Genomic DNA, 27,664 nt, shown 5'->3' on the forward strand with positions numbered 1-27,664 from the left:
TCAATCAGGCTGACCTGGAGCATTGGCCTCTCCCCATTGTTCCCAGGGGCTGTCAGTCTCAGGGTCCTGGTTTCCCACCGACCCTTCCCCTTCCTTTTGGTCCTGGGAGCTAGCCACCAAAACACCCCCACTGCGTTTTCATAATGGGACAACAGAGCCCTGACACTTGGCTTAGGAGCGGCATATTGGCCAAGTGAAGCGAGACCCTACACTCAACGTGCCCTGAGTGTGGGGAGCCAGGGGCCAGGCTGGATCAGGCGGGGGGCGGCCGGGTGGAAAAGCTTTGCCTACATAAGCATCAAAGGGGTCACCTTCTAGCTGCAGCTCAGCGTAACTGCAATCCTGGTCAGGAATAACTTTCTCCTGTAGCCGAGCCCTCGCTGTAGGGGTGGGTCTGTCTTTCTCTCCCTGTGACTGGCTGGCTCAGGGCAGTTTTGTACGTGCCCGTGTCGGTCAGTGTCGCTGGTGGTGTGTCTGTCTCTTTCTTTTTTCTTTCACCTGAGTCCTGTCCCCTCCCCAGGGCGGGTCCCTCTCTCCCTTCGCAAGGCACCAATCTCAATTCTCTTTCCTCTGCACTCAGCTGCCTCCTCGGCAGTGCCCTCAAACCTCCCGGGACACCGGTCCCAGCAGTCAGCCCACCTCCAGCTTCCCCCCGTACCCAGCCCAGGATGGACCCCTTGCGTCTGATCATTTACCTGGGCACAGGTGAGTTGCCAGCCGGTGAGGTGGGGAAAAGCTGGGGCCCTGCGTGCACCTGCTCATTGCCTAACCTTCGAGAAGGGGAAGGGGAGCAGCTGGGCTCTCAGGACTCCTGGGTTCTGCCCCCAGCTCTGGGAGGGGAGTGAGGATACAGCGGGGAGCTCAGAACAGTCCCACAGCCAGGAGGGGCTGGCCCCTCAGCCCCCACCAGTGGCCCCTTCTCCATGGGGAAAACTGTAATATGTGGCTGTTTGACCCCTGCAGCGCTGGCACCGAGCTGTGGATTCAGCGTGGATGTGGAGGGACCCATCACCTTCCAGGAGGCAGCCAGGGGGTTCGGGCAGAGCGTGGTGCAGTTCAGGAGTGCCAGAGCCGGGGGGTAAGGACCAAACACAGGCTCAGAGCCCTACAGTTATGTGCCTCATATCCACCCCTGAGGGGCCCATCTGGCTGGGCTGCCCTGCCTGGTCCCCACCACCCATGGGTGACGGGACGTCCCCTGAGCTGCTCTCTCCCCCACAGGCTGCTCGTCGGGGCCCCGCTGCAGACGGGAGACGTGAATGAAACCGGCAAAGTCTACAAGTGCGACCCGGGCTCCAGACGCTGCCAGGAGATCCCCATCCAGAGTAGGGGCACCCTGTACTGTGGGGTGCAGTGGGTTAGAGTGAGGGGGTCTGGGAGCTAGGACGCCTGGGTTCCATCCCCAGGTCTGGGAGGGGAGTAGGGTCTAGTGGGTGAGATCAGGGGAGGCTGGGAATCAGTACTCCTGGGTTCTAATTTCCATGCAACAATTTGCCATCACTTCTCCCCACTGTTTGTGTGTGGGGGGGGATGCACAAGGGAGAGGGGGTGTGAAATGGCTCAGAGATATGCAGGACTAAACATATCCAGTGACAAGGTTTCTCACCCTGGTGTTGGCGTGTTTCTCCTCTCAGGGCCCCCCAATGCCGTGAACATGTCCCTCGGATTGTCTCTGGCTGCCCGGGGCTCCAATCTTCTGGTAGGTACCGCCCTTGGGGTGTGGAAGCGGCGCGGTCTGTAGGTTGTATCCAGGGGGTTGGGTCAGTCTCTGCCCCTGTCCCCCGGAATTCCACGGGATTCTCTTCCCCCCAGCAATGGGAGCGGGATGACTGTGCACCCACCACACGACAGATGGGTAAAGTTACTACAGGACTGGAGTGCCTGTGTGCTGCTGTCATGGCTGGGTGACACCGGGGGCGGGGGATGGGCTGATATCACAGGAGTGGGTGATCTTTCCACAACGAGACCTCTGTGCGCTGATGGCAAGTAGAGGGTGGTCACCGGATGATGTCACCATCACCGGAACACAGCTTTGTTACCATGGTGAGGGATGAATGACAATGCGTGTGTAGGCAGGTGCTAACCACTAGAATGACTGGGCCATGGCCTTGTGCAGAAGATGGTAACTAGATAACAATGGTGTGACTACAGCGAGGGTGTGATGTTTGTCTGGGGGATGGTGGGACACAGAATAGTGCACTGAAACAGCAGGGAGGAGGAGAACATCGCCATGGACATAGTGACTGAGACGTGATGTTGTGAGGGACGGGGGTAACCGGGTGACATCGCCATGGGGACAGTGACTGTGCGATGACATTGTGAAGGGTGGGGGTAATTGGGCGATGTCACTCTGGGGACAGTGACTGGGCACGGCCATAGCAGGGAGCGTGGTAACTAGGTGTTGTCCCCCGTTCTCTCTCTGGGAGGCAGGTGCTGGGTCCTGGAGTCCTGTTTGCCCCATGGAGTCCCTGCCCTGGCGGGGCCTTTCCCTGCATATCCATGGGGGGAGCAGACTCCCGTCACCCCCCAGTGCTCTTCTCAGGGGCACCCAGTGATCCCGTCCCTCTCTCGTGGCCCAGGCGTGCGGCCCCACAGTGCACAGGGTCTGTGGGGAGAACATGTACATCAACAGCTACTGCTTCCTCCTGGACCAGAGCCTCCAGCAGCGCCGGCGCATCCCGGACACCCTGGCAGGTATGGGGCAGCCCTGGGAGCGGCACCAAGGGGCCACCCCTGGGGGAGGGGGAAACCGGGCTACGTGGGCCCTTTGATCTGGTCTAGCTCTTTCCACTGAGTTTTCTCCATGTTGGTGGCATTGAGTCAGGATGTATTTCTTTTCCGTCCCTCTCAGAGTGCCCCAGACGTGCCACAGACATTGCGCTCCTCATCGACGGCTCGGGCAGCATCGTACCAGAAAACTTCAGAAAGATGAAGACGTTTCTCTCTGAGATCATGAAGCGTTTCCGCAGCACCGACACGCAGGTAACGGGCAGAGGCTGAACCCTACGTACCCTGAGTCCTGCCTGAGGGCGAACTCCCAGTCCCCAGTGTCCCAGTGTGTTGCAGGGAGCAGCAGTGGATTTTGCATCTAAAACCAGGAAAAAATTCCCACAGAACCAGTTACATCCCGACTGCCTGCCCCAACCATTAACTGAGTCCGATTCCCTCTTTTCTTACCCTCCACCCCTGGGGTTGTTTTTCTCTCTTCTCTCCTGTCTCCTGCAGTTTGCCCTCATGCAGTACTCGAACAGATTTAGAGAGCACTTCGACTTCTTCCAGTACAGGAGGAAGAGCAACCCTGATGACCTTGTCAGGGCAGTCGTGCAGCTCAAGGGTTGGACGCACACGGCCACCGCCATCCAGAAAGTGGCGTAGGTATTGCCCTCCTCCCTGTGCTGATTCCACAGGGAATGGGCTGCAAGGACATGTGAGCTAAGGGACAGGAACTCAGGACTCCTGGGCTCTGCCTCTGTCCCCAACTCTGGGAGGGGAGTGGAGACAAGTAGGTTAAAGCGGGGGAGGGGGGAGATGCTGGGAGCCAGGACTCCGGGGTTCTAGTGCCAGCTCTGAACCTTTGTTATTTTGTGACTTTAAGCAAGTCACGTCCCCTCCCGGTGCCTCAGTTTCCCCATCAGTAAAATGGGGACATGACAGTGACCTCCTTTGTAAAGCACTTTGAGATCTGCAATGCCAAAGCAGTGGACGAGCGCTAGGTGTTGTTACTTATCAATAACCCTCCCATGCCTTCCCCACCCCCCTTTTCCAGCCGGGAGCTGTTCACCTCTGGGAAAGGTGCTCGGGATGAGGCCACCAAGGTTCTCATTGTGATCACAGATGGGAAGAAAATTAGTGACCCGCTTTCTTATTCAGACACCATCCCCGAGGCTGAGAGAGCTGGAATCATCCGCTACGCCATCGGGGTGAGCCGCGGCCGTGCGGAGAATTAGTATGGATCTTGGATCTGAGCCCGTGTCCAGGGACATTGTGTGTGTGTGGGGAGGAAGCGGGGGAGAGCGGTCCCATCAAGCACAGGAGGGCACCGGCACAAGGGTTTTGGAGACGAATGGAAGCCAGGTTGTAACTGAGCCGGGTGTGGCGCTGTAGCAGAGCTGGAGTTTCACTAGCCAGATTCTATCTCGTTAAGGCTGTTCCCCGCGCCCGCTATTGGTCAGGTTGAGCAGCGTTGTCTAGTCAACGGTGGGGAATTCTCGCTGCCCTCCAGTCCACATGCCCACTCCGATGGCCTTGACATTTTGTGTGCTGCCAGGGGATGCAGGGTAGGGTTAGTGACCCGCATGTGGGGTGACTTGACCCAGGGGTTGCTGAGACACATTCTCCCACCGACCCAGGATTGGACAAAATCACCCCGTTCTCAATACTGTTATTTCATTTTCTGCCCACACTTGGGGCTGAAATAATGGCTCTGGTCCTCCCCAAGCTGACCTGTCACTCAACCCTTATGTCAGCTAGTGCAAGGCATCTATTATCCCATTGGGGAAGAAGTATTGAACCAATGCTTGGCCTTAGAGTGTAGATTATCACAGCACAGCTCCAGTGCATCCCACGCCCACACCCCAGAGTGACACATGGCGATGGCTGAGCCGGGCCTCTCGAGGCCCCAGCAGGGCTCAGGGCGGGAGGGTATTTGCCCAGGTTCTTGGCCTATGACTGACGCCGATGCCCTGGGATTCCCCTGCACTCTGCTCCATCCCATGAAGGTCGGCGATGACTTCTCCAGCGCTGCTGCCCAACAGGAGCTCCAGGAGATCGCCTCTGAGCCCAGCAACGAGCACGTCTTCCGGGTGGACAATTTCGACGCCCTCCAGGGCATCCAGAGCCAGCTGCAGGAGAAGATCTTCGCCATCGAAGGTACCAGAGCCGGGGGAGGGGCTGCACTAGCCCCAGGGCTCTAGAAATGGGTTTTCAAGGCCGAGATGGGACGGGGAGCAGCTGGGAATCCAGAGCTCAAATAGGCCCCAAATAGTCTCTCTTTCCCCATCCAACATCTATCTACTGATCTATCTCCATATATCCCCCAAATGCCTTTCTCATCCGGGGGCCACCGGGCAGGGGACTGGCTGGCTCCAGGGGTTGAGGAATGGGATACGGGGACTTCTTTCTAGGGGGCGCTGGATCCAATCCAGCCTCGAGGTGGGGAGAAGGGCTGGCTCAGGGAATGGGACACGGGGCCTTTACCGTCTATGATGGTCTCTCCCGTGTCTGTCTGTCTGTCTCTGCCCCCAGGCACCCAGTCCCAGAGCGGCAGCTCCTTCCAGCTGGAGATGTCCCAGGAAGGATTCAGCTCCCTTCTGTCCCCTGTGAGTGACGCCTGCCCCAGGGCGTGTCCCATGCTGCCGTGCGCTGGGGCCCTGACAGCGCTTTCAGCCTAAGTAGCATCACGCTGGGTTAGTGCCTGAAAGGCAGATGGCCCTTTATTCGCCCAGATTGCTGGAGGAGCAGCATGGGAGGTGCTTTTCCCACAGTGCCTGAGAGTGGTGCTGTCCTGCCAGCAGGGGCCTCGGTACGGAGCGCTGTCTCCCCTGGCAATCCCCAGTGCCATGCTAAGCCGTGCTGTGCTGCAGATGGTGGGGAGATCTCGTAAATATTTCCTGTGCTGTCTGTTTCCTGTAATCAGTCCCCTTTGCCGTGCGTGTCGGTTTAGGACGGGCCTGTGCTGGGAGCGGTGGGAGCCTATGACTGGTCCGGTGGAATATACCTGTACGGGAGCAGCGGGGAGCCGAGTTTCATCAACGTATCCAGAACCTCCACTGACATGAATGATGCTTACCTTGGTAAGAACAAACTCACCGAGCTTCCCTTACCTATTTAAACAGCCCCCGCACCCCACCCCAGCAGCAGCTACATCTCAGCACCAGGTGAGGGCTGCCTGAGTAAACTACCCCCGCACCCCACCCCAGAAGTGGCTGCATCTCAGTTTGGGGCAAGGGATCCCTGCGCAGCACTGTTGTATGGCTATTTCCCATCTCACCTCCCCACGTCCCTCTCTTTCTTTGAGGTTATTCATCTCAGGTCGTCACAACCAATGGGCAGAGCAGCTATGTGGTCGGAGCCCCTCGATACCAACACACCGGCAAAGTCGTCCTGTTCAGCCAGGATACCAATGGCGGACAATGGACACCCAGATGGGAGCTGCAGGGGGAGCAGGTATGGGGAGCATTACAGACAATGTGGAGCATGTGTGGGGGTGAGGGGTGAGGAGTGGGGGGGACTGAAGGAAGCCTGTAAAGTTTTGACACCATGTGTTTGGCTTCACCTTCAGGAATGATTCAAGTGGAAAGATTCAGGCAGGGGATAAATTTGACTGGTTTAGAGAACTGCACCGCAGCTGATAGTCAGCATGTCTCGAGTGTCCCACTGCTCTTACATTCACTTAGGGTTTGTCTGCAGTGGTGCTGGTGTAGCACTTCAGTGAAGATGCTACCTACGCCAACAGGAATGCTTCTCCCGTTGGCATAGGTAATCCACCTCCCCAAGAGGTGGTTGCTAGGTTGACAGGAGAATTCTCCTGTCAATCTAGCACTGACTACACCGGGGGTTAGGTTGGTTTAATTGTGTTGTTTGGGGTGGGGGTGGGGGGGGGAGATTTTCACACCCCTGAGAAACGTAGCGATACCGACCTGATTGTTTAATGTAGACCAGGCCTTAGACAGAACTCATAAGACTAATACAAAGAGACTGAGACAGGGTTAAAAATTGCTGATAATATGCACGGTGTCTGAAAAGAATTTCACAACTAACACTATACGTTTCTCCAAGGTCTAACTGCCTATACGTTCCAGCTGAACGGAATTTGTAACAGTGACTTAGTCAGAGTGGCTCAGTGAATCAAGCACAGTCTCTAAAAAGAAATGCACCACAACGAGCATTCAGCATCTTTGAAAGATGCTGCCGACCTCTGCCTATATGTTCACTTAGAAAGAAAACTTACAGGAATAGCACCACCTGCTGTGTGTAAAGGGCGGGTGAAGGAGAGGACGGAATGAACATGGGGATGGAATCCTGCTCCCAGCAGGGTGGGGAGTGAGGAACCCAGTGGAAGAAGGAGGAGAAAGTGACTAAAAGGAAGGAGTGACTTATCTGCCCTTCCAGGTCGGCTCGTATTTCGGGGGTACACTGTGTGCTGTGGACCTTGACAGAGATGGGAACACGGACCTGGTTCTGATCGGAGCCCCCACATACTATACACCCCTGAATGGAGGACGAGTCTGTATTTGCTCATTTAGCCAGCAGGTAGGAGAGACAAGCAGGGCCATGGGAAAGATGGATGGCCTGGGGTCGGTTTTACCTGGGCTGCCGTGGGGCTGGGATACTATGAAAATAAACACGGTGATACCTGGGCACTGTGCTCCTGGGAGCAGGGTCGGGGACTCAGTAGATGCTCACCTGGCAGTGCGTGCTGGCCCCAATGCAGCACTAGAAGGTGCTCTGTTGCTGGGAGAGGCATGGGGAGGCTCAGTAGGGGGCACTGACCCTCACAGTCGATGCTGATCTATTTTCCATGTGCTTCTTTGAATCTGGCCTGCAGGGGGCGACGCTGACGCATAGGAGAACACTGCAGGGGCAGACGGGGCAGGCGTTCGGGCGCTTTGGGGCCAGCATGTCTGAAATTGGGGACATCAGCGGGGATGGATGGACAGATGTGGCCATCGGGGCCCCCATGGAGAATGACAATCGTGGGGCCTTGTACATCTTCCATGGGGAAAAGGGAGGCCTCAGTCCCCAGTACAGACAGGTGAGCCCAGCTCCTGGGAGGTGGGGTCAACACACAGTAGTGAAGGGATGTTATAGGGGCCCCACGGTCCCCTTGTGGCCATTAGCCCCTTTCTTAGTCCTTACCCTCTGCTGCCCCTAGTGCCCATTATACAGTACAGCCGCCCCTTCCCCACCCCTCACCCTCCGCTGCCCCTAGTGCCCATTATACAGTACAGCCGCCCCTTTCCCACCCCTTACTACTCTCTCTGCCCCACAGCGCATAGAGGGGTCACTGTTCCCCAGCAGGCTGCACTACTTTGGCCGGGCCATCAGTGGCGGGACAGACCTGACAGGGGATAGGCTCCCAGACATCGCGGTGGGGGCACAAGGGCAGGTTCTGCTGCTGAGGTGAGTTACTCTGTCGTTGCACTGCTCCACGTGGCAATCACAGACAGCACCAGTACAAGGTGTGTGTGTATCTGTGTGACTTCTGCCCCATGCTGGAGAATGGCACAATGACAACTCTGCTGCGCCCTTCTCTGCCCCCCTGCATCTCCTCTAGCAGAGCTGTGTGTCCATAACCCATCTCCCTGGAGTGCTGTGAGCACATCCAGGCTGGGTGGGAGGCTCTGGGGAGGGAGGGGGCCTGGCTCCATTGCAAAAAGCAGCTGGGTGATGGTTCTGTTCCCCCCATGGCAGGTCCCGGCCGGTGCTCAGAGTCGGGGTCTCCATCAGCTTCCAGCCCCCCACGATCCCCACCTCGGCCTTCAACTGCCAGGGGCAAGAGCAGCTCAACACGGAGGCCAGCAGGGCAGAGGTCTGCTTCACCGTCACTAAGAGCACCATGGACAGCCTAGGTCAGACCAAACCCATCCCCTGCTCCCCTCCCTCCCTGAGCCAGCCAGTCCCCTGCCCCGGGGATCGATCAGAACTAGCGCCCCCTAGAGGGGAAAGGCCCCATGTCCCATTTCCCCTTGAGGTTCCCGCTCTCAGTGTCTCTCTGTCCCTCATTTCCCCTCCCCCGTAGGCGACAGGATCTCCAGCACCATCCAGTACAGCCTGGCCCTGGACCCCGGGCGGAGGAAGATCCGAGCCGCCTTCGACTCCACCGGCCCCGTCCTGAGCAGGGAGCTGCGGCTCGGCATCGAGACAAGTTGTGAGACGTACCGGATAACGTTACCTGTGAGTGGGGGGGATCCTAATTCCTTCCCCTCCTGGTGTGTCTCCTCCTCCAACCCTGCCTCTTTCTTCCAAATCACCCAGAGAACAAACTTCTCTCTGGGTCCCACCCAGCCCCTGACCCCCTTTCCCTTCAGGGGCCTGATGTGTCTTTCTGTCTCCCCAGCTCTGCCCTGAGGACAGCCTGACCCCCATCACCCTGCACCTCAACTACACCCTGACGGGGGAGCCCATCGCTGCCGCCGGCCGCCTCAGACCCATCCTGAGTGAGGACTCCACCGTGATGACTGCAGGCTCGGTAAGGCTGCCAGCGCCAGGCAATGGTGTTTGTGACAGTGTTAAAGATGTAGCGGATGTGGGTTTGATTGCAGTGCTGGACTAGCCTGTATTGCTGTTCTGTGGTGATGGGTAAAATTGTAATGTGGCTGACAGCGTTGGGTGAGGTTGAATTGGTTGTGTTATTGGTAATGTTGTTGGATAGTACTGCAGTGGTTTTGGTGATAATGTAAGCTGAGGTTGAAGTAGTTGTGTTAGTGATGTCGATTCAGATTGTAGCGATCTTGTTGACAGCTTGGTTTGAGGTTATAGTCATTATGGTATGGGTGATGTTGGTTCAGACTGTAATGGTCTTGGTGGCAGTATTGGTTTAGGTTGTTGTGGCTTTGTTGCTTGTGCTGGTGCAGACTGTATTTGTGGTCGTGATTGTGTTGAGATTGTAGTTGTATTGGTGACAGTGTTGGTTGAGGTCATAATGGTTGTGTTAGTTACTGTATTGGTACAGAATATACTGATGGGTGGCAGTGGTTGTAGTGGTGTTGGTGACAGTGTAGTTTGTGATTGTTGTGTGTGACTATTTTTCAGACTCTATTGACACGCTATTATGGTTGAGATTGTAATTCTGTTAGTTACCATGTTGTAGTTACAGTGGCTGTGCTGGTAACTGTTGTTTCAGACTATATTAGTAGTGGTGGTTGGTGAGATTGTAATGGTGTTGGTTACATTGTTAGCTGAGGTTGTAGTGGTCATGTCATTTTACAGAGTTAGTTGACATTTTAATGTCAACCAACACTGGGGGAGGGGTAGCTCAGTGGTTTGAGCATTGGCCTGCTAAACCCAGGGTTATGAGTTCAATCCTTGAGGGGGCCACTTAGGGATCTGGGGCAAAAACAGTACTTGGTCCTGCTAGTGAAGGCAGGGGGCTGGACTCAATGACCTTTCAAGGTCCCTTCCAGTTCTAGGAGATAAGATATCTCCATTAATCAAGGTAGTGGTGGAGGTGATGGTTGAGACTGTAGTGGAAGTGCTAGCATTGGCAGAGGTTGTTGCATCTATATTGCTGGTGGTGGTGTTAGTTCAGACTGTGTTGATGTTGATGCTGGTTGTGGTTGAGATTGTAGGGCACTTGTTGGCAGTGTTGGTTGAGGCATAGTGGTTCTGTTGCTGGTGGAGCTGTCCGTTCAGACTGTTTTGGTGCTGGTGGTGGGTTGAGAATGCAATGGTGCAGGTAACAGTGTAGGGGCGAATGCAGCCGTTGTGTTCTTGGTGATGCTGTTTCAGACTGTATTGCTGGTGGTGGTGATGATTAAAATTATCTGATGGGTGACAATGCTGGGCTGGCTGAGTTTTGCTCCAGTCCCCTCCTAACCACCCTTCCCTCCCTTTCCTGGGATCTCTCCCTAGCTGCCGTTTGAGAAGGACTGTGGCAGTGACAAAGTCTGCACTGATGAACTACAAATTTCCTTCAATTTCTCAGGGTAAGTCACCCCCTCTGCCTTCTGTCCCAGATAACTTCCACCAGGGACCCATCCGGCTTGATCAGGCCTCAGATCTACACCACCCAGCTGGAGATCTGCCCATATTTCCTTGTGGCATCTGACTGGGCACCGATATAGGAAGCTGTCAGCACTGGGGTCCCCAGCTGGGCACTTTTATAAGACGCTCGCATCACTGCCCCAGTGCGGCATTAGGGGCTATGTGGAGTTCCCATCTGGGCACTGTTATAGGGAGCTCACAGCACTGGTTTCCTCTGCTGGGCACTGCCTTGAGGAAGCTTGCAGCGATGCTGGGGCACTGCCTTCCCTGAGGAAGCTCACCCCTTTCTCTCCCCCTTAGCTTGAGCACGCTGGTGGTGGGGATCACCCCCGAACTCAACACCACTGTCTCCATCCAGAACCGCGGGGAGAATTCCTACAGCACCACGGTGCAGTTCTTCTATCCGGCCGCGCTGTCCTACCGCCGGGTCCTGCTGCTCCAGGTACCATCAATCCCCCCAAGCACTGCAGACATGGGGTGCAGGGAGCAGGCAGGGGGCTCAGCAGGGGGCGCTGTGCTGTAGGGGGCAGGCGGGGGCTCAACAAAGGGCGCTGTGCTGCAGGGAGCAGGCAGGGGGCTTGGCAGGGGGCGCTGTGCTGTAGGGGGCAGGCAGGGGGCTTGGCAGGGGTGCTGTGGGCTGCATTTCTCACTGGCTCGTCCCCTGTGTTCAGTCTAACAGGAGGGCCATGGCCGTTAGGTGCAGCTCGCCCATGGGCTCCGAGGAGCAGACTCAGAGGAACAGCACCTGCCACATCAACCACCCCATCTTCTGGAGCGGGGCCGAGGTAGGGTTGCCCCCCGCACCCGGTGGCCTGACACTGCCCATCCCCTGCTTTCTCTAGCAGTTCCCCAACCCCTGAGCCTGGCTCCCTCTCACCCCGTATGTGTTTTCCAGGCCACTTTCATCGCCACCTTTGATGTCTCCCCCAAAGCCGATCTGGGGGACAGTCTGCAGATCGCAGCCCAAACCAGCAGGTGAGGGGAGCGTGCAGGCCACAGAGGGCAGTGTGGGTGGCAGTGCGGAGGGGTAGCTGTGTAGGGCTGTGCAGTGGGGTGCATGGTTTAGTCCATTGATGGCAATGATATGTGGCGCCTGGTGCAGACTGCAGGTTAGTGCGGTGACGTATGGTCCAGTGAAATGCAGTCAGGTGTAGTGCAGTGCTGGATGCTGCAGTGCAATACAGTGATACAGGCGGCATTGCAGTGATGTATGGTGCAATGGCAGTTCCAATGTGAAATGCAATGGTGTGGGGGGGGGGCAGTGGCATGCAGTGCAGTGATGCCAGTCACAGTGCCATTGAGTGGAGAGCACAGCAGCTCAGTAGCCTAGGATGCAGTGCAGCACAGTGATGTGTGGCAGTGCTGAGTGACAGATGCTATAAAGCCAGGCAGAGCAGTGTGATGCAGCCCAATGCATGATGCACCGTGCTGGCTAGTACGCTGCCCCAGGGCAGACAGCCGTGGTGAAATGGTTAAGGGCAGTGATGCATGCTAAGAGGCATTATGCAATGCTGTATGCTCAGGGAAGGGCTGTGTGGCACAGTACAGTTACCTGTACTCCAGGGTGGTGCAGTGATCTATACCCAAAGCAGTGGAGTATGGTGCAGTACAGTGATGTAAACTGGAGGGTGATGCAGTGTTGTATAATCCACAGCACTGGCATATGGTGCACTGCAGGGCAGTGGATTATGGTACAGCACACTGATGTATACTGCAAGGTGGTGCAGTGGGGTATAAACCAGAGCAGTGGCATACGGTGCTCCGCAGCAGAGTACAGTGAAGGGCAGTGACATATGGCGCAGTGCTGCAATGTAGGCTGCGCCGTGGTGCAGTGATGTATAACCCAGACCAATGGTGAATGGTGCAGTGATGTATGCGGCAGGGCAATGGTGCATGGTGCAGTGCAATGGAATATGGTGTTCTGCAGTGACATATATTGCAGTGCAGTGCAGTGGTGTATAACCCAGAGTTGTGGTGTATGGTGCAATACAGTGACTTAGGGTACAGGGCACGGGTATTTCATGCAGGGCAGTGCTGTGTGGCACAGCGATATATGGAACAGAGCAGAAGTATGGTTCTTTGCAGTGCAGACCAATACTGTGGAGAGCAGTGGACTCTGGTGCATTCTCCCTGCAAAGTTAATTGGCTGTTTCTCTTCACATCTCTCTCCTTTGCGCTCCCCTCCCTCCAGTGACAATGGCGGCCCCATCACTGAGTGCATGATTCACCGGGCGGAGCTGCCGGTCAAGTACGGCATCTTCATCATCCTCACCAGGTAGGTCACTGCGGAGACAGAGGGGACAGGTTGGAGAGCGCCCCCTACTGAGCCCCCTGCTCCCTGCAGCACAGCGTCCCCTTCTGGACATGGCACCCCACTGTCACTCTTCATTACACTCACCCACTCCTGTCTCTCTTGTTCCTTCCATCCTTTTCCTCCCCCAGCCTCGAGGAGTCGACCAAGTATGTCAACTTCTCTGCCAAGGAGGCAGGGACAAGTGTGCCAGTGACACATCGGTATGAGGTGAGGCCAATGGCACAGAGTGTGATGGGGGCAATGGGGAAATGGGGGAGGGCTCAGAGGAGGGGGATAGAGTAGAATTGCTTGAGTGGGGTCTGAGGGTTAGAGCAGAGAGGGGTGGGGGTGGCCTGGGAACCAGGACTCCTGGGTTCTTTCCCCAGCTCAGGGATGGGAGTGAGGTCCGTGGGTTAAATAGGGGGGTGGGGATCAGAGCTCCTGGGTCTCTTCCTGCAGTGCCCTATAGTGAGTCTGTTTCTTTCAGGTCAAGAACCTGTGGCAGCGAAGCGTCCCCATCTCGGTCACGTTCCAGTTTCCCATGGAGCTGAGCGGGGTCCGGGTGTGGGACGCCTCTGAGGTCGTCCCCTCCAAGGTACCTGCCTCTCCCTCCCTTGTGTGTGTGTGAGATGGGCCCAGTGACACCTGCTCTGCCCTACAGCGCCCCCTGCTGGGGCAGGCTGCCTAGGGGGGGATAGGCCACATGTTCCCCCACCCCACCGTAGCCAGCCAATCCCCTGTCCTGGGGCCAGATTGTAGCTGGTGCCCCCTAGAGGGGAAAGGCCCCATGTCCCCTTCCTGCCCCCGTTAACACCGTGTGTCTCTCCCTCCCCAGCCCCAGCTGGCTCAGTGCGCCAGTGAGGCTGAAATGCCCGGTTCAAAGGACTTTGTGACGCAGATGAGCGATCGCCCCCTGCTGGTGAGTACAGGCTGGCATGGATCCAGCAGCCCCTTCTCCTCCGCACTAACAGACAGCAAGTGGGGGGCTGGGCTGGGGAAGGGACTCCTGCTATAGACAGACCCAGACCCTCATGGCCATGCTGAGCCCCTGCATCCCCCCTGCCTCACCCGGCGATATCCTTCCACCCCCAGGACTGCTCCGTGGCCACCTGTAAGAAGATCCGGTGCAAAATCCCCTCCCTGGAAATGCAGCAGCTGCTGGAGTTCACGATCAAAGGGAACGTCAGCTTCCAGTGGGTCTCCCAGGTACGAGAGCTGCCTCTGCCTCCCAGCACCGGGCAAGGGATCCCCACATGTGAACAGCCCCTGAGCCCCTCCCCACAGGTGGCTGCATTTCAGTGGTGGGCAAGGGATCCCTGTGTGAATGGCCTGTAAATTGCTCTGGGTCCCTCTGGGACGATGCTCTGGGCTGGTTTGTGTCATTTCCAGGCAGGGACGGTGAATTTCTCTGTTCCAGACACAGCAGCAGAAAGTGAGTCTGGTGAGCGAGGCCCAGATTGAATACGAGGAGAAGAAATACACCCAGAAGGAGGGATTCGTCCAGCGCCAGGTACCAGAGTGACTGTGCCCAGGATAGAGAGAGCAGTGGCCAGTGGTTAGAGCTGGGAGCCAGGAATCCTGGGTCCTGTCCCTGCTCTGGGAGGAAGTGAGGTCTGGTGTGTTAGAGCAGGGGAGGGTGATGGTGCCAGAACTCCTGGGTCCCCATCTCACGGCTCCTCTCCCCCAGGTGCAGACAGTGGTGGAGCGCTACGAGGTCTATAACTACCTGCCCATCATTGTGGGCAGCAGCGTGGGGGGCCTGGTCCTGCTGGCTCTCATCACCGCAGCCCTCTACAAGGTGAGGAAGGCATGGCTTGGACCCCTCCCCCACTGCCCATCACCCTGGGGGCGGGGCCTGTGGCTGTCCCAGCTGGGTGGGGGTGGAGAGAGGGTCCCACACCCCATCCCTCTGACCCACAATGTGAGTCTGTCCGTCTGGCTCTCACCATCTCTCCCCTCTGTCTCCTACCAGCTCAACTTCTTCAAGCGCCAGTACAAGGAGATGACAGAGGACGCGAGGGATGGTGTTGGGGCCAGGCTGGGCCAGAACGACTCTGCCAATGTCTGCCTCAACCCCGACATCCCCAAACAATAACCCCCTCCCCTGCCCCGCCCCGCCCCGCCCTGGGATGCTCTGGATCTGCCCTCCCCAACATCCGCCCCCCATGGACCGCTCTAGATCTGCACCCTGATGACCTACTGGCACTCAGAACATCGCCCTATAACAACCATGTGGGGCTGGGAGTCTGGTCTCGTGAGTTCTCTCCCCAGCTCTGGGAGGGGAGTGGGGTCTAGTGGTTAGAGCGGGGGAGGCTGGGAGCCAGGACTCCGGGGTTCTATCCTGAGCGGATGAGAGTTCTGGGCTATGCTAGATTAGGGGAATAATATGGGACGTGAGCCCTCTTGCGAAGCGATGGACGCTAAGGAGCTCAATGTGTTTGGTTTATTAAAAAGAAGACAGGTGCGATTGCTGTGTATTGTTGTGACCAAGCGGGAATTTTTCATATTTTGGATGACTATTGTCTGTGCCTCAGTTTCACCTATGTGGTGCATGGTTAACTGGGTGTGTGCGGGGGGGACGGTTTTTACTCTTTGCAGGTGTGACTGATGCCTGGCCTGGCCCCCATGTCCATGGAGAGCCTGAGAAGACAATGGTCACTCCAATTGCCCAGACATTTCACACCTAGCAACTGACGACCAGGGATGGCCAAACCCTCTGCAGGAAGCCAGCCGGGTGTGACCAGCTGGAGGACAAAGGGCTGGGGAGGGGCCAGGTGAGGTTGTTAAGTGTGGGCTGCTGGAGGCAGGAGGAGAAGCTTCCGGCCTGGGACCAAAGAGGGTTCAGAGGGCGAGTCTGGACCGACCCAGATGGACTGTGCTGTAACTTTCTGCTCTCTGTGCTAACCACGGGGTTTCTAAGCTGCGTTCCAGACAGCTAAGAACCCCCCTGCTTCTACAGAGCTGGCTGAGAGTCACTGCGGCTGCTGAGGGTGGGGGTGCCTTGCTCCCTTTGGGGGTACACGTCTCCCTCCGGTGTCCAGCTCAGGCCGACTCGCCGCAGGGAGCTCACGGTTTGAAGCGGGGCTGCTACAGGCTCCACAGTTTAGTCCCAGGAGGCAGGGGAGCCAACGGGCTCCCCCCAGTGAGAGAGTGTGACTGAAGGGGGCTGATGCACTGAAGGGCTCCTCCCAGGGACTGTTCCAGAGCCGCACAAGAGCACCGGGCTGTGTGGATCTGTGACAATTATCTCCCCAGGGAGACAAGGCCGGGTACTGCACAGCTCTCTACTCTCACAGAGAAAAGCAGAACAAGAACTGACGGCTGGAAGCTGAAACCAGACAAGCGCCTACCGGAAATGAGGCTCCCGTTTTCCCCAGTGAAGGTGATTAACGCTTCGCACAAATTCCCAAGAGAAGCGGTGGATTCTCCGTCTCTCGCTGGCTTCAGATCCAGACTGGAGGGTGCTTTGGCCAAACGCATTGGTCCATACAGGGGGACCGGGTGAAATCCTCCGGCCTGTTCTCTACAGCAGGTCAGACTGGAGCCCGTCGTCCAGCCGGAACAGCGACGAAGCCATGAAAACAATCCTCTGAAGAAATGTCCCCAAGGGTGGCTGATCCTCAAAGTGTCCACTGCAGGGTTCTCGCGCCTTCCTGGTGGCGGGCAGTGTCAGAGGCAGGGTGGGCCGCTAGGTCTGATCCAGCGAGACAGGGAGGTTCGGCTTGATGGGGCACGGGCCAGAGGTCTGAGAGCAAAGAGGGAGGAGGCTGTGGATTTCCGTGGTTCTACCCCCCTGCGCGCTGGAGAATTAGAGGATTAAAACCAATGAGCTCGAGCGGTGCTGTAAGGGGGCTGTCACAGCGCAGTGACCTTCCTGTCCCAGCAGCCTGGACACCTGGGTCCCCCAGCCCCATATATGTGTGCATCTGCAGCCCCGGGGATCACTGGCCGCCGTGAGCAGGGCACCAGCCAGGCACAGGGGAGACGCAGCCAGAGGCAGCCCCCAGGAGGGAGAGAAACAGCAGCAGAGGCAGGAAATCGGTGCCAAGAGGAAACGGTTGCAGGGACTCGTACCCTCAAGCTTTGAGGCCAGAAGGGACCATCGTGATCATCTTGTCTGGTCTCCTGCACATCGCAGGCCTCAGGGCCTCGCCCATCCACTCCTGCAATAGACCCAGAACCTCCGCCTGAGTCACCGAAGTCCTCAAATCGTCAAGTTACCGAGAATCTCCCTTTTGCAGTAGTTTAAACCTGCAAGTGCCCCATGTCCCATGCTGCAGAAGGAGATGGTGAGGGGATTGGAGCTGACCCACAGGTGGGACAGGAGAACCCTCCTCCCCAATCCAGTTCCGAGGCGACAATGGGGGTGGGCAGGGGTCTGTGCAGCTGAGCCCTGTGGGGGTCTGGGGAAACAGAAGTGATGGGGGCTGGGGCCAGAATTAATTGCTCAGCAGAGGTGTGGGCAGACATGGGAGTGACAGCTCCTGCAGCGGGATCCAAAATCAGGATGCCCAGGAGTGGGGTCTAGTGGGTTAGAGTAGGGGGGTGGATAGAGCTGGGCGTCAGGACTCCTGGGTTCCATGCCCAGCTCTGGGAGGGGAGTGGGGTCTAGTGGGTTAGAGCAGGGAGGTGGATAGGGCTGGGCGTCAGGACTCCTGGGTTCCATGCCCAGCTCTGGGAGGGGAGTGGGGTCTAGTGGGTTAGAGCAGGGGGTGGATAGGGCTGGGCGTCAGGACTCCTGGGTTCCATGCCCAGCCCTGACATTATCTTGTCATGTGACCTTGTTCACGTTCTCTCTTCCAGTCTCTGTGCCTCCATTTCTGTCTCTGGAGTAACAAGCCCTCCCTCGCTGCGAGACACCTCTCTTAGCTAATGGGACACAGTACAGACCCCAAAGCTTAACTGTCCCTTGACCTGACAGCTCCACTTTGGACATTGGTTTTTTCAGTCACTGCTGTAAAGTGGTTTGAGCCCTGTTCCGTTTGTACCTGGCTTCTTCACCCTCGTTTCAGTCTTATTAAATGGGGTAATTAAAAAAAAAAAGACTCAACAGAACGCTGGCCCTGGGGATCAAAAATCGGGGGGGGGGGGTTAACCCTTTCTAGCTGATATTCGATCTTTGTGCTCAGAGCTGTGCAGTGAATCTGAAAATCAAGCAAGGTGATAATTCCTCCTATTAGGAGAATGAAGGGTTAAATCCCCCGCTCTTCTGTGCTGGGAGCAGAAGCTGTAACAGCACAAGGAGTTTCCTGTTCCCCCCCCCCCTCCTCTCTGCCCCTCTCGGGGATCAGAGACAGAACCACAGCTGGGCCCCCCACCTCCTAACCAGCTCTAGGATAGCATGGGAGGGAGGATCTGTGCAGCTGAGCTCAGCTGGGTACCCCTAACGCAGCCAGACCCCCCCCCTTTCCACCTGATGCCACCATGAGCTGGTTGAGTGAATAATTGAGCTGCAGGCTGTTTACACAGGGATACTTCCACGGGCACTTAGATACAGCCGCCCCTAGGGTGGGGCAGAGGGACTCTTTATGCAGGGATCCCTTGCCTGGTGCTGAGATGCAGCCATCTCTGGGGTAGGGCAAACTGGTGTCTAACAGCAACACTGCAAAAGACTTTAGGGCAGCAAGTGAAGAGGATCTCCATATGCAAGTGAAACCGTCATGGGAGATTTCAGGAGACAGAATGGGATTGCTGGAGCTGGGATTTGGCCATTTATCCCCTCCTGAGCCCACATCAGCCAGACAGGTTCCCAGGCGGCCGTCCAGTCCCACCCAGGCTCTTGGTTTGTAGCGGGTGCCCAGACCCTGCTTGCCATGGGGACGTTCTAGTTCCCAGCTGGAGGGATCAGTGTCGCCCCTGGAGGATGAACCCATTTTCCCTCCCAGCGCTCTGCGCTCACCCAGCCCGGCCCCCGGCGCCCCCATCTCAGGGGTAGCAATCAGTGTGGCAAAGTGCAGTCTCACACATGTCCCAGCCCTGGGGGCACAGAGGGGATCCCTGATCCAGGGGTTCCCACCCTGTGTCTCTTTCCAAGATGTTGAATGGGCCAGAATATAAATAAATCTCCTGGGAGACAGATCCACTCAGGTTTATTGTCATTAGGCCGGGGGAGCCGACGGCGGGTGGCTCAGTGATGACCCCTTGCTTCTTCGTAGCCTGTGGGCAGGGGGTTGGTGTGGGGGTTGTGGAAGAGGCTGTGGTTCCCATCACCCCAGGGGAATGGCTGCAAAGAAAAAGAGGGGGTCAGGAGAGGGGGTGTCTCTGCACCTTGGCTTTCTCAGGACTGGCTGCGCTGAGGCCAGAAAACTCAGTGCACCTCTGAGCTCTCATTGCTATGGCTCAAACCCACAGGCCTGGTAGCCGGCCCCCTACCTGACAGCTAGGGTTGCCAACTGTCTAATCACACAAACCCAACCACCTTTGCCCCGGCCCCGGCCCATCCCTTCTCTGAGGTCCCACCCGCTCACTCCATCCCCCCTCCCTCCGTCGCTCGCTCTCCCCCACCCTCACTCACTTTCACCGGGCTGAGGCAGGGGGTTGGAGTGCAGGAGGGATGCGGGCTCTGGGCTGGGGTCGAGGGATTCACAGTGTGGGCGGGGACTCCGGGCTGAGCCTGGGGCAGGGGGTTGGGGTGCAGGAGGGGGTGTGGGGTGCAAGCTCTGTGACGTTATCTGATTACAATATGACCCTATAGCGCATTGTTTCAACCACTGTTATATATTTGCAGCAAATCTCGTACGAAGGTTGTCGAGGGAGGTGTCTAGGAAAAGGTTCTGTTTTGCTGGTTAGGATTATGCTGTCCGTACGCATGTATCATTTTTGTATGTGACGTTATAAGTATTGGAATATCCACCCGCTTTATGGGGATTGGCTGCCCCATTCTTTGCAGTTCACCCTCACTGAGTGACCACTGCTATCCCGCACTGGGACATCGGTCACAGCCAGATCTGCCACGTAAGGTTCTGCAAAAATATTATAATTTGCCAGATAGGATAATTTTGTTTATCTGTTTGTATCACCTTTGTACTATAAGTTATAGATACGTATGTACAGTAACTCCTCATTTAACTGCTTTGTCCACTGCTTGCAGAAAGAGCAGCCCGTTGGAGCGAGCTGGTGGGGGCTTGGAACCAGGGTAGACCGGCAGCCCCCCCATCCATGGGCGGCGAGTTCTATGGGCCCGTGGTGCCTGGGCACCAGTCATATTCCGGGCCCGGCTTCAGCAATGTTTGAGGCTGGGTCTCTCCCTCAGCCCCGCCTTCTGCCCCAGGGCACGCGCTTTCCCCGGGCGATTTAAAACGGTCCAGGGCCCCCACTCCCACACCAGCAGCTCAGCAGAGCTGAGCGACTTCCTGCCTGCTCGCTCTATGTGGCTGCCGGCTCCTTCCTGCGGCCTCGGGGCAGGGTGGGTCTGTGTCTACACGCGCTGCTCCTGAGAGCCTCCTGCTTGCTGGGGGCAGGTCCAGCTCTAGGTTTTTTGCTACCCCAAAGCAAAAAAACCACAAACCTCACCAGAATGCAGCCCCTAGAATTGTGGACCCCAAGCACATGCTTGGTTTACTGGTGCCTAAAGCCGGTCCTGGCTGGCGGGGAGGGGGCTGTCAGGGTGTCCCCTCCCCCCCCGCTCCTGCCCCCCCATCTCCACAGAGCAGGGCGGGGACACCACAGGGCTCAGGACAGAGGAATTTGCTGGCAGCAGCTGCTGTCTCAACTTGCTGATCTACTTGAAAAAGCAATGTACGTAGAGTGGGGCCAGCGTACTTAAAGGGGCAATTTGCGTCTCTCTCTCACACACAGGGTGTGTGTCTCTGTCTCTCTCTGCCATGCTCTCTCCCCTCCCTTGTAGAGTGTGAGGCTACATTAACAACAATGTCTTAACCCTTGAGAGCTCAGACGAGTGCTAGTTCATCATTTAGCAATAAGGCATTCCCTGGGAAATATCCCACCCTCTGACTTCACCACCTCAACCAAGCTTCACGATCATCGTTGCCGTGTACAGTAGTACATTGTTTGTTTAAAACTTATATTGTGTGTGTGTGTGTGTGGATATAGATATAGATATAGTCTTTTGTCTGGCAAAAAGAATGTCCCTGGAACCTAACTCCTTCTATTTACATTAATTCTTATGAGGAAATTGGATTCGCTTAACATCGTTTCACTTAAAGTAGCATTTTTCAGGAACAGAACTACAACGTTAAGCGAGGAGTTACAGTATGTCTGTATTTCAAACTTGTGCTATGCTTCTGGGTGACACCCCAGACAGTTTGGCATCAGCACTGCCTAGCCTGCTTGATGGCCCATTAAGGACCATCAACTAGACAACTGACCCATTGAGAGAAGGCAGCTACACCTTATGACTCAGCAAGGCATGCAGGGACATGCCTATGGACAGAACTCGGGTGCAGGAGGGGGTTCAGCGCTGGGGCAGGGGATTGGGGTGCGGGAAGAGGTGAGGGGTGTGGGCTCTGGCTGGGCAGTGCTTACCTTGGTTGGTGCCCGGTTGGCGGCGCAGTGGGGCTAAGGCAGGTTCTTTGCCTGCCCTGGCTCCATGCTGCTCCTGGAAGCAGCTGGCACATCCCTATGGCCCCTGCGGGGGGCAGGGGTCTCTGCACGCTGCCCTCGCCTGCAGGCACTGCCCCCGCAGCTCCCATTGGCCACAGTTCCTGGCCAATGGGAGCTGCGGAGTTGGCGCTCAGGGTGGGGGCAGCACGGGGTCCCCCCAGCCCTGCTCCCCCTCAGAGGCCGCAGGGATGTGCCAGCTGCTTCTGGAAGCGGCACGGGGCCAGGGCAGGCAGGGAAGCTGCCTCAGTCCCCTGTGCCACCAGACTTTTAGCAGCCTAAAATCTCCCAGTTTGGCTTGAGTAGCCTCCAGGAGATAGAGCCGGATTCCGGGGGGTTAGCAACCCTTCTGACAGTCCAGCTCAGAGCCTCAGGCCCATCTATCCTGCCCAGTAGCCTGCCCTCTCCCTGACAGCCCAGATCAGCCTCGTGGGCCCACCTAGCCCAGTATCCCGTCCCCAATGTCCTGCCCTGGAGCCGCCCCATGGGCCTGTGTAACCCAATTCCTTGTACCTTGGTGCGAATGCGCAGGTGGTGGTAGGGCACGAACTCCTCAGGCGTGTAGGGGTGATTCTCCATCTGCAGCCAGGCGTTCAGCATGCAGATAGCCACGCCAGGCAGCGCCACCACAAATGACAGGATCTTCCATGTCCTGGCTGCAGAGACAGTCATGTACAGTGCATGACCCCTACACTGCCCTGGGGCACTGGGGTCAGCACTGACTGCCCGGGGAGAGAGTCCCCTACTGAGCCCCCCTCCCGCTCCCTTAGGGTGACCAGATGTTCCGATTTTAGAGGGACAGGCCTTATTTTGGCGGGTTTTTTTATATAAGCTCCTATTACCCCCACCCCCGTCCCAATTTTTTACACTTGTCATCTGGTCACTCTACGCTCCCTGCAGCACAGCGCCCCCTAGTGCTACATTGGGGTCAGCACTGACTGAGGGGAGAATGTCCCATTCTGAGCTCCCCCCATAGTGCAGCGCCCCCTAGTGCTGCACTGAGGACATCACTGACTGCCCAGGGAAAGCATCCCCTACTGAACCTCCCGTCCTGCTCCCTGAAGCACAGCGCCCCCTAGTGCTGCACTGGGGTCAGCACTGACTGAGGGGAGAATGTCCCATTCTGAGCCAACCCCATAGCACAGCGCCCCCTAGTGCTGCATTGGGGACATCACTGACTGCCCAGGAAGAGTGTCCCCTACTGAGCCCCCCGTCCTGCTCCCTGCAGCACAGCGCCCCCTAGTGCTGCACTGGGGCCAGCACTGACAAAGGGGAGAGTGTCCCATTCTGAGCCAACCCCATAGCCCAGCGCCCCCTTGTGCTGCATTGGGGCGGCTGGCATTGACAGAAGGGAGAATGCCCCCTACTGAGCCCTTCCCCATAGCACAGCACCCGCTTGTGCTGCACTGGGGCCACCACTGACAGAAGGGAGAATGCCCCCTACTGAGTCCCCCTGTCGCCCCCCCATAGCACAGCACCCCCTTGCGCTGCATTGGGGCTGGCATTGACAGAGGGGAGAGCGCCCCGTACTGAGACCCTGCCATGCTCCCCCATAGCACAGTGCCCCCTCGCCGTTCCCAAACGGAAGCAGCAGAGGTTAATTTCAAAGTCACGCTCTGCCTGCAGCCTCCCCCTCCTCCTGGTGGGTAAATATAGCCCAGGCCTGATGCTCTGGCATCGCTCCAAGGCCCATTCCAACAGCAGCGCCAGCCAGGGCACAGCCCTCCTGTCAGAGGAATAAATAACGCTCCTCAGCCACCTCCCAGCCCAGTTAGTGGGGGCCCGGTTCATCTTGGTGAGTCAGGGTGCCCTGCTGGTGCCGAGAGATGGGTTTGGAGCCCGCTCCTAAGGCACCCAACGCTTGACCGTGGGGAGACACTTATGGGACATTCCCGCCTGGCCCATGTTGCCCTGAAGCTGGCTGGGCTGGGGGGACCCTGCTGAATTTGGCTGCACAGGGATTACAGGGGGGGTGGTTAGGCTAGAGGGAGGCTGGCTTGCAGTTATACTCCTATGCAGAACTTGGCAGATGTCCTCCACTGCTGGACCCCACTAAACCCTTTTGCCCTGGCTGTTCCTGTGACCAGATCAGCATGAACCAGGGACTAATGATCTCCCACTCCCAGAGCAGGGCAGCCCTGGGGCAAGGTTCCCCCCCTTTTCATCCGCACTCCACCCTCACTCATCTCTCACCTCCTGTCCCGTCCCCGTGGTGACCCCCGGCGCTGGCCGACGCCGTGGCTAAACTTCGCCCCTTGGACACCAGCGGGGTCAATCTCTGCCACAGGCTCATGTTGGGAGGAAGCAGGGGAGGAAAAATCAGCCAGCAAAGTCTAAAACGAACACTCAGCAGTGACCTCCTTCCCTTCACCTTCTGCTCTCCTCTGGTGGCTGGTCAGGGGCTTCCCACAGTTCTCCCGCCCCTGCCCCCCGTCCCCAGGGCTCATCTGACCCAGCGTGCCCAATGAGGCAGAGGCCAGCAGGATAAACATGCCCAGCTGGGGCTCCGTCCAAAATACTCTTCTCCCATCACGTGCCCGGGACAAGGTCTCTCTGAGCCTGGCATGGTGCCCAGCAGCCCTCTTGGATTCCTAGGGGCTGTAGTGGAGAGAGAGAGAGAGATCCTGGAGCACTGGGCAATATCTGAGGCCTGAACCATGTATTGAAGTAGAGGCTTATAAGTTTGTTATTTAGTTCAGGAATTTGGTAGAGTTGTTGTTAGTGTTTTAGGTATTAGCTATTTACATAAATATATTTCCTGGCTCGAACAGATACACCCCAATCTCCTACAAGTTAAGACAGCTTGACAGAATAACGGCTAGGGATACAGTGCATTGGGGACATAACCTTGTATAAGAATCACATCTGTCCCGCATGATTTGATTCTCATAAGCGGTTGATGTTTACAAGCAGGGTAGAAGGAGTGATGTTGTCCCAGTGTTTCTGATCACTAGATCCGGTTGATTCTTATAAATGGAGTGAGTGCCCTGTCTCAGGAACAAGGGGAGGTAACAAACAGATGTCAATATGTATGGTGGGGTGTGAGTTGTGTATTCCAGTTGTTTGTCTCAGTGTATAAATGTCAGGGTATTTTCTAATCCCTTTGTGCGGGCTAGGCAACAGCAAAAACTTCCGCTGCTCCTAGGCACTCATGCGCCAGTGTACCTGTGACCACGGACACTGGGACTGTGCCTAGGGGACAAGCAACCTGGCCGACTGCCTTTGTCACCGAACCGTGCGTGTGGGCTTTCTTTATAAGGATCATCGAGGTCTACAGCATTAGCAGGCTGCCTGATCTGCTGCTCCAAGGACAGAAGCTCTGAGCAACCGAAACAGCGTTACTATGGCAACAATCTTCCCATCTTCAGCAACTTAACTACGCTGGTTGTACTATTCAGGTCTGCTGTACCAGCTATCGGCCTGGAGCTGGGAACAGCACACGGAAAGAACACACACACGCAAGCCAGCTGGGAACAGGGGCTATACTGAGGATAGACTGAATGAAGATTAATGGTAATAGAGGGTTGGCTGTCCTAGGGTTGGGAAAGGAACCCAGGAGTCCTGATGCCTGGCCTGCATTGCGCTAACCCAGGGGTTCCCAAACATTTCCCTGCGGCCTACCTGTGCAGCGGTGCTAGGCACTGGAGCCCGCTATTCATACCCCTTGAGGAAAACCACAGTTTAGATTGATGTAATAATCAAAATGAAGAACACTGTCAATAGACAATGCACACGTTTCGTTCTCATTTTAACGTCAACACTTGTCATGCTGGAAATCCCTAGCGGCCGGCACTCAAAGAAATGCTTCAGGATCGGTGAAACCCAACCGTTTCACTCAAACCGCACTTTGCAACAAACGCTGGGAGCAAAAGGTGGCGTTCAAACAGGGAAAACAGAGGTTTGTGTAAAACTGAACAATAAGCCACACAATTGTGTTAACAAACTTTTTTAGAAAACCCACATGGCGTTACTAGATGCGTTCAAAACAAAATAGTGGTGCAACTTTGAACAATTTTTGCTCCTTGTCTTGCAGCATCCAGCTATCCAGGCTTTCCGGGGAGTAGTCGCTCCGGTACCCAGCAGCCTCTGGGTCTGACATGGTCCCCAGCGCGCCTGCAGCAGCCTAAAGAAATGGCCAAATCCCAGCTCCCCTGACCCCATTCTGCCTTCAACATCCCCCACTGCAAATGGATACAAAAAACTCCTTCCCTTTCTGTCCTGAGCTCTGGTGGGGTGCTGCTGTTCGACACCAGTTTGCTCTACCCAAGAGGTGGCTGCATCTCAGTGCTGGGTTAGGGATCCATACGTAAATAGCCCCCGCGCCCCACCCCAGAGGTGGCTGCATCCCTGTGTATAGAGCTTGCCGCGTCATGTAAGGGCAGTGTAAGGAGGAAAGGGGGGTATGCTGGGTGGGTTGGGGGGAGGTCCTTGCTGAACCCACCTGCACAAACCCCCCCCCCCACTGGCTTGGTTGGGGGTCCCCACTGGGCTCAGCTGTCCTGCAGCCTGCTGGAGGGTGCCTCTCCATTCCCAGCTATGGCTCAGGCTGCAATACTTATTCCCTGCAGGGGCTGGGGGCACCCTGCAGATCCAGCCCCTTGGGCACCAGGTGCTGCCAGCGTCCCCAGCAGCCTCAGCGCCCCGGGTGCAGGAGGCTGAAACAGGAAGATCCCATGCTGCCCTGAAGCTAACTGGGCTGGGGAAGAGAGGGGGGCACTGCAGGGCTCAGATGCGCAGATCCCCAGCCTGCCGCTCCAGTTTGGGGTATTTGTCTCTCTGGTACCAGCCGCAGTTCAGGCTCTGATCCCTTTGTCACTGCAGCCAGCACAAGGCCAGGAGCCAGCCCTCAGTCAGCGCCTCCCTGCGGGACCCTTCTGCACTCCAGGACCAGGAGCCAGGGCATGGACCAATCAGCTGTGGATACAGGGGAGGGACCAGTCGCTGCTAGGTCTGGACTGCAGAACCCCGGACTTTGACTCTTAGTTCAAAATCTCCTGCCCCGCCCCAAGCAGTGCGGCTGTGTAGGGCACCCGGAAATTGGGGGCACCCCAGGGTCTTAGTGTCCAACCTCCCACCTCTTCTGATCCCTGTTCTGACCCGTCCTGCAGGCTCCCACCACAGCTGGCTGCTGCAGCCCGGTGAGTCTTCCTCTGCAGGGGATCTAGTACTTAAAAGTGAAAAAGCCTCCAGCCTGCCAGCCCTATTAGCACAACACTGAAACTGTTAAAGAGCCATTCAAGAGGTCATGAAAGCATTTAACAAGCATTTGCTAACCCCCAGGTATATACTGTCAGTTTATGAATTTACTGATAAAAACAAAACCGAGAAGTACTTGTGGCACTTGATTATGCTCAAATACATTTGTTAGTCTCTACGGGGCCACAAGTTCTCCTCGTTCTTTTTGCTGATACAGACTAACACGGCTGCCCCTCTGAAACCTGATAAAAACAATTGTGCATTACTGTTGTGCATTACTCAGCTCTTCTGAGTTAAGATCAAGTGTTTCCTCAGTACATGTCAGTCTCCGGGACCTTAGTTTCAAATTTGCTTTAAAAATATTTCATTAGTGTGTTGCTGAAGATGATAAAATCATATCTCTAAAAAATCCTTGCATCGATTTTTAGATGCACAATCTGAATATTCATCTTTAGCCTTAAATGCTTGGATCTTCAGACATCTAGTTTTTTAAATAAAACCTTCCAAAGACCCCCCTTATCTAAAACACACATGCAAGCCCAGGCTGACGTCCGGGCAGAAGAGCACTAGTTTAAGAATACTGCATAGGGCTCCACAAATCCTAAGGATGGCCCTGCCCAGGAGGGCGAGCGGAAAGGAGGTCACGTCTGGGCATGGACCCTAACAGCCCCACCCCACATCTTGCTAGTTTGTTAATTTCAGCACAATAAGGGGCCAGAGAGACACAGAACTGTCCCCTGACAATGTTAAACAGTTAAGCAGGGTTGAGGGTTTGCGGTACAGAAACCTCGGGCTGCTTTGTTCCCTGGCAAACAATCGAATCCTCACGCTGCAGCTTGGAAATTTATTGATCAGGATACACAAAAAAATAATTCAAAACAAGACAAAGTATTTTGAAAGTGAGCGTTAAGC

The 27,664-nt window shown here is 56.3% G+C and overlaps 2 protein-coding genes across 2 annotated transcripts in view; one reads left to right on the forward strand and one right to left on the reverse strand.

Annotated features, from left to right (window-relative positions):
- LOC128836843 (integrin alpha-D-like) overlaps positions 1–15,472 on the forward strand; it is a 52,515-nt gene extending 37,043 nt beyond the window's left edge. The window contains exons 28-31 of the mRNA XM_054027508.1: positions 14,090–14,203; positions 14,415–14,507; positions 14,685–14,795; positions 14,970–15,472. Of these exons, the coding sequence (XP_053883483.1) occupies positions 14,090–14,203; positions 14,415–14,507; positions 14,685–14,795; positions 14,970–15,092 (441 nt within the window). The 3' untranslated portion in view covers positions 15,093–15,472. The remainder of the gene's footprint in view (positions 1–14,089; positions 14,204–14,414; positions 14,508–14,684; positions 14,796–14,969) is intronic.
- Positions 15,473–19,069: 3,597 nt separating this feature from the next.
- LOC128836922 (cytochrome c oxidase subunit 6A2, mitochondrial-like) lies at positions 19,070–23,965 on the reverse strand. The gene is made up of 3 exons (XM_054027655.1): positions 23,750–23,965; positions 22,070–22,212; positions 19,070–19,220 (listed from the first exon to the last, which is right to left on the reverse strand). Exons 1-3 carry the CDS (start codon positions 23,847–23,849, stop codon positions 19,125–19,127), a joined length of 339 nt encoding a protein of 112 aa, XP_053883630.1. The 5' UTR covers positions 23,850–23,965; the 3' UTR covers positions 19,070–19,124.
- Between the last annotated feature and the right edge of the window lie 3,699 nt (positions 23,966–27,664).

The sequence above is a fragment of the Malaclemys terrapin genome, chromosome 4 (assembly GCF_027887155.1).
Source record: "Malaclemys terrapin pileata isolate rMalTer1 chromosome 4, rMalTer1.hap1, whole genome shotgun sequence".
NCBI lineage: Eukaryota > Metazoa > Chordata > Testudines > Emydidae > Malaclemys > Malaclemys terrapin.

Coding starts and splice junctions, on each gene's coding strand:
- LOC128836922 (XM_054027655.1), bottom strand. CDS start 23,849: ATGAGCCTGTGGCAGAGATTGACCCCGCTGGTGTCCAAGGGGCGAAGT. Junction 22,213..23,749: donor CCACGGGGACGGGACAGGAG/GTGAGAGATGAG, acceptor CTGTCTCTGCAG/CCAGGACATGGAAGATCCTG. Junction 19,221..22,069: donor ACCTGCGCATTCGCACCAAG/GTACAAGGAATT, acceptor TTTTCTTTGCAG/CCATTCCCCTGGGGTGATGG.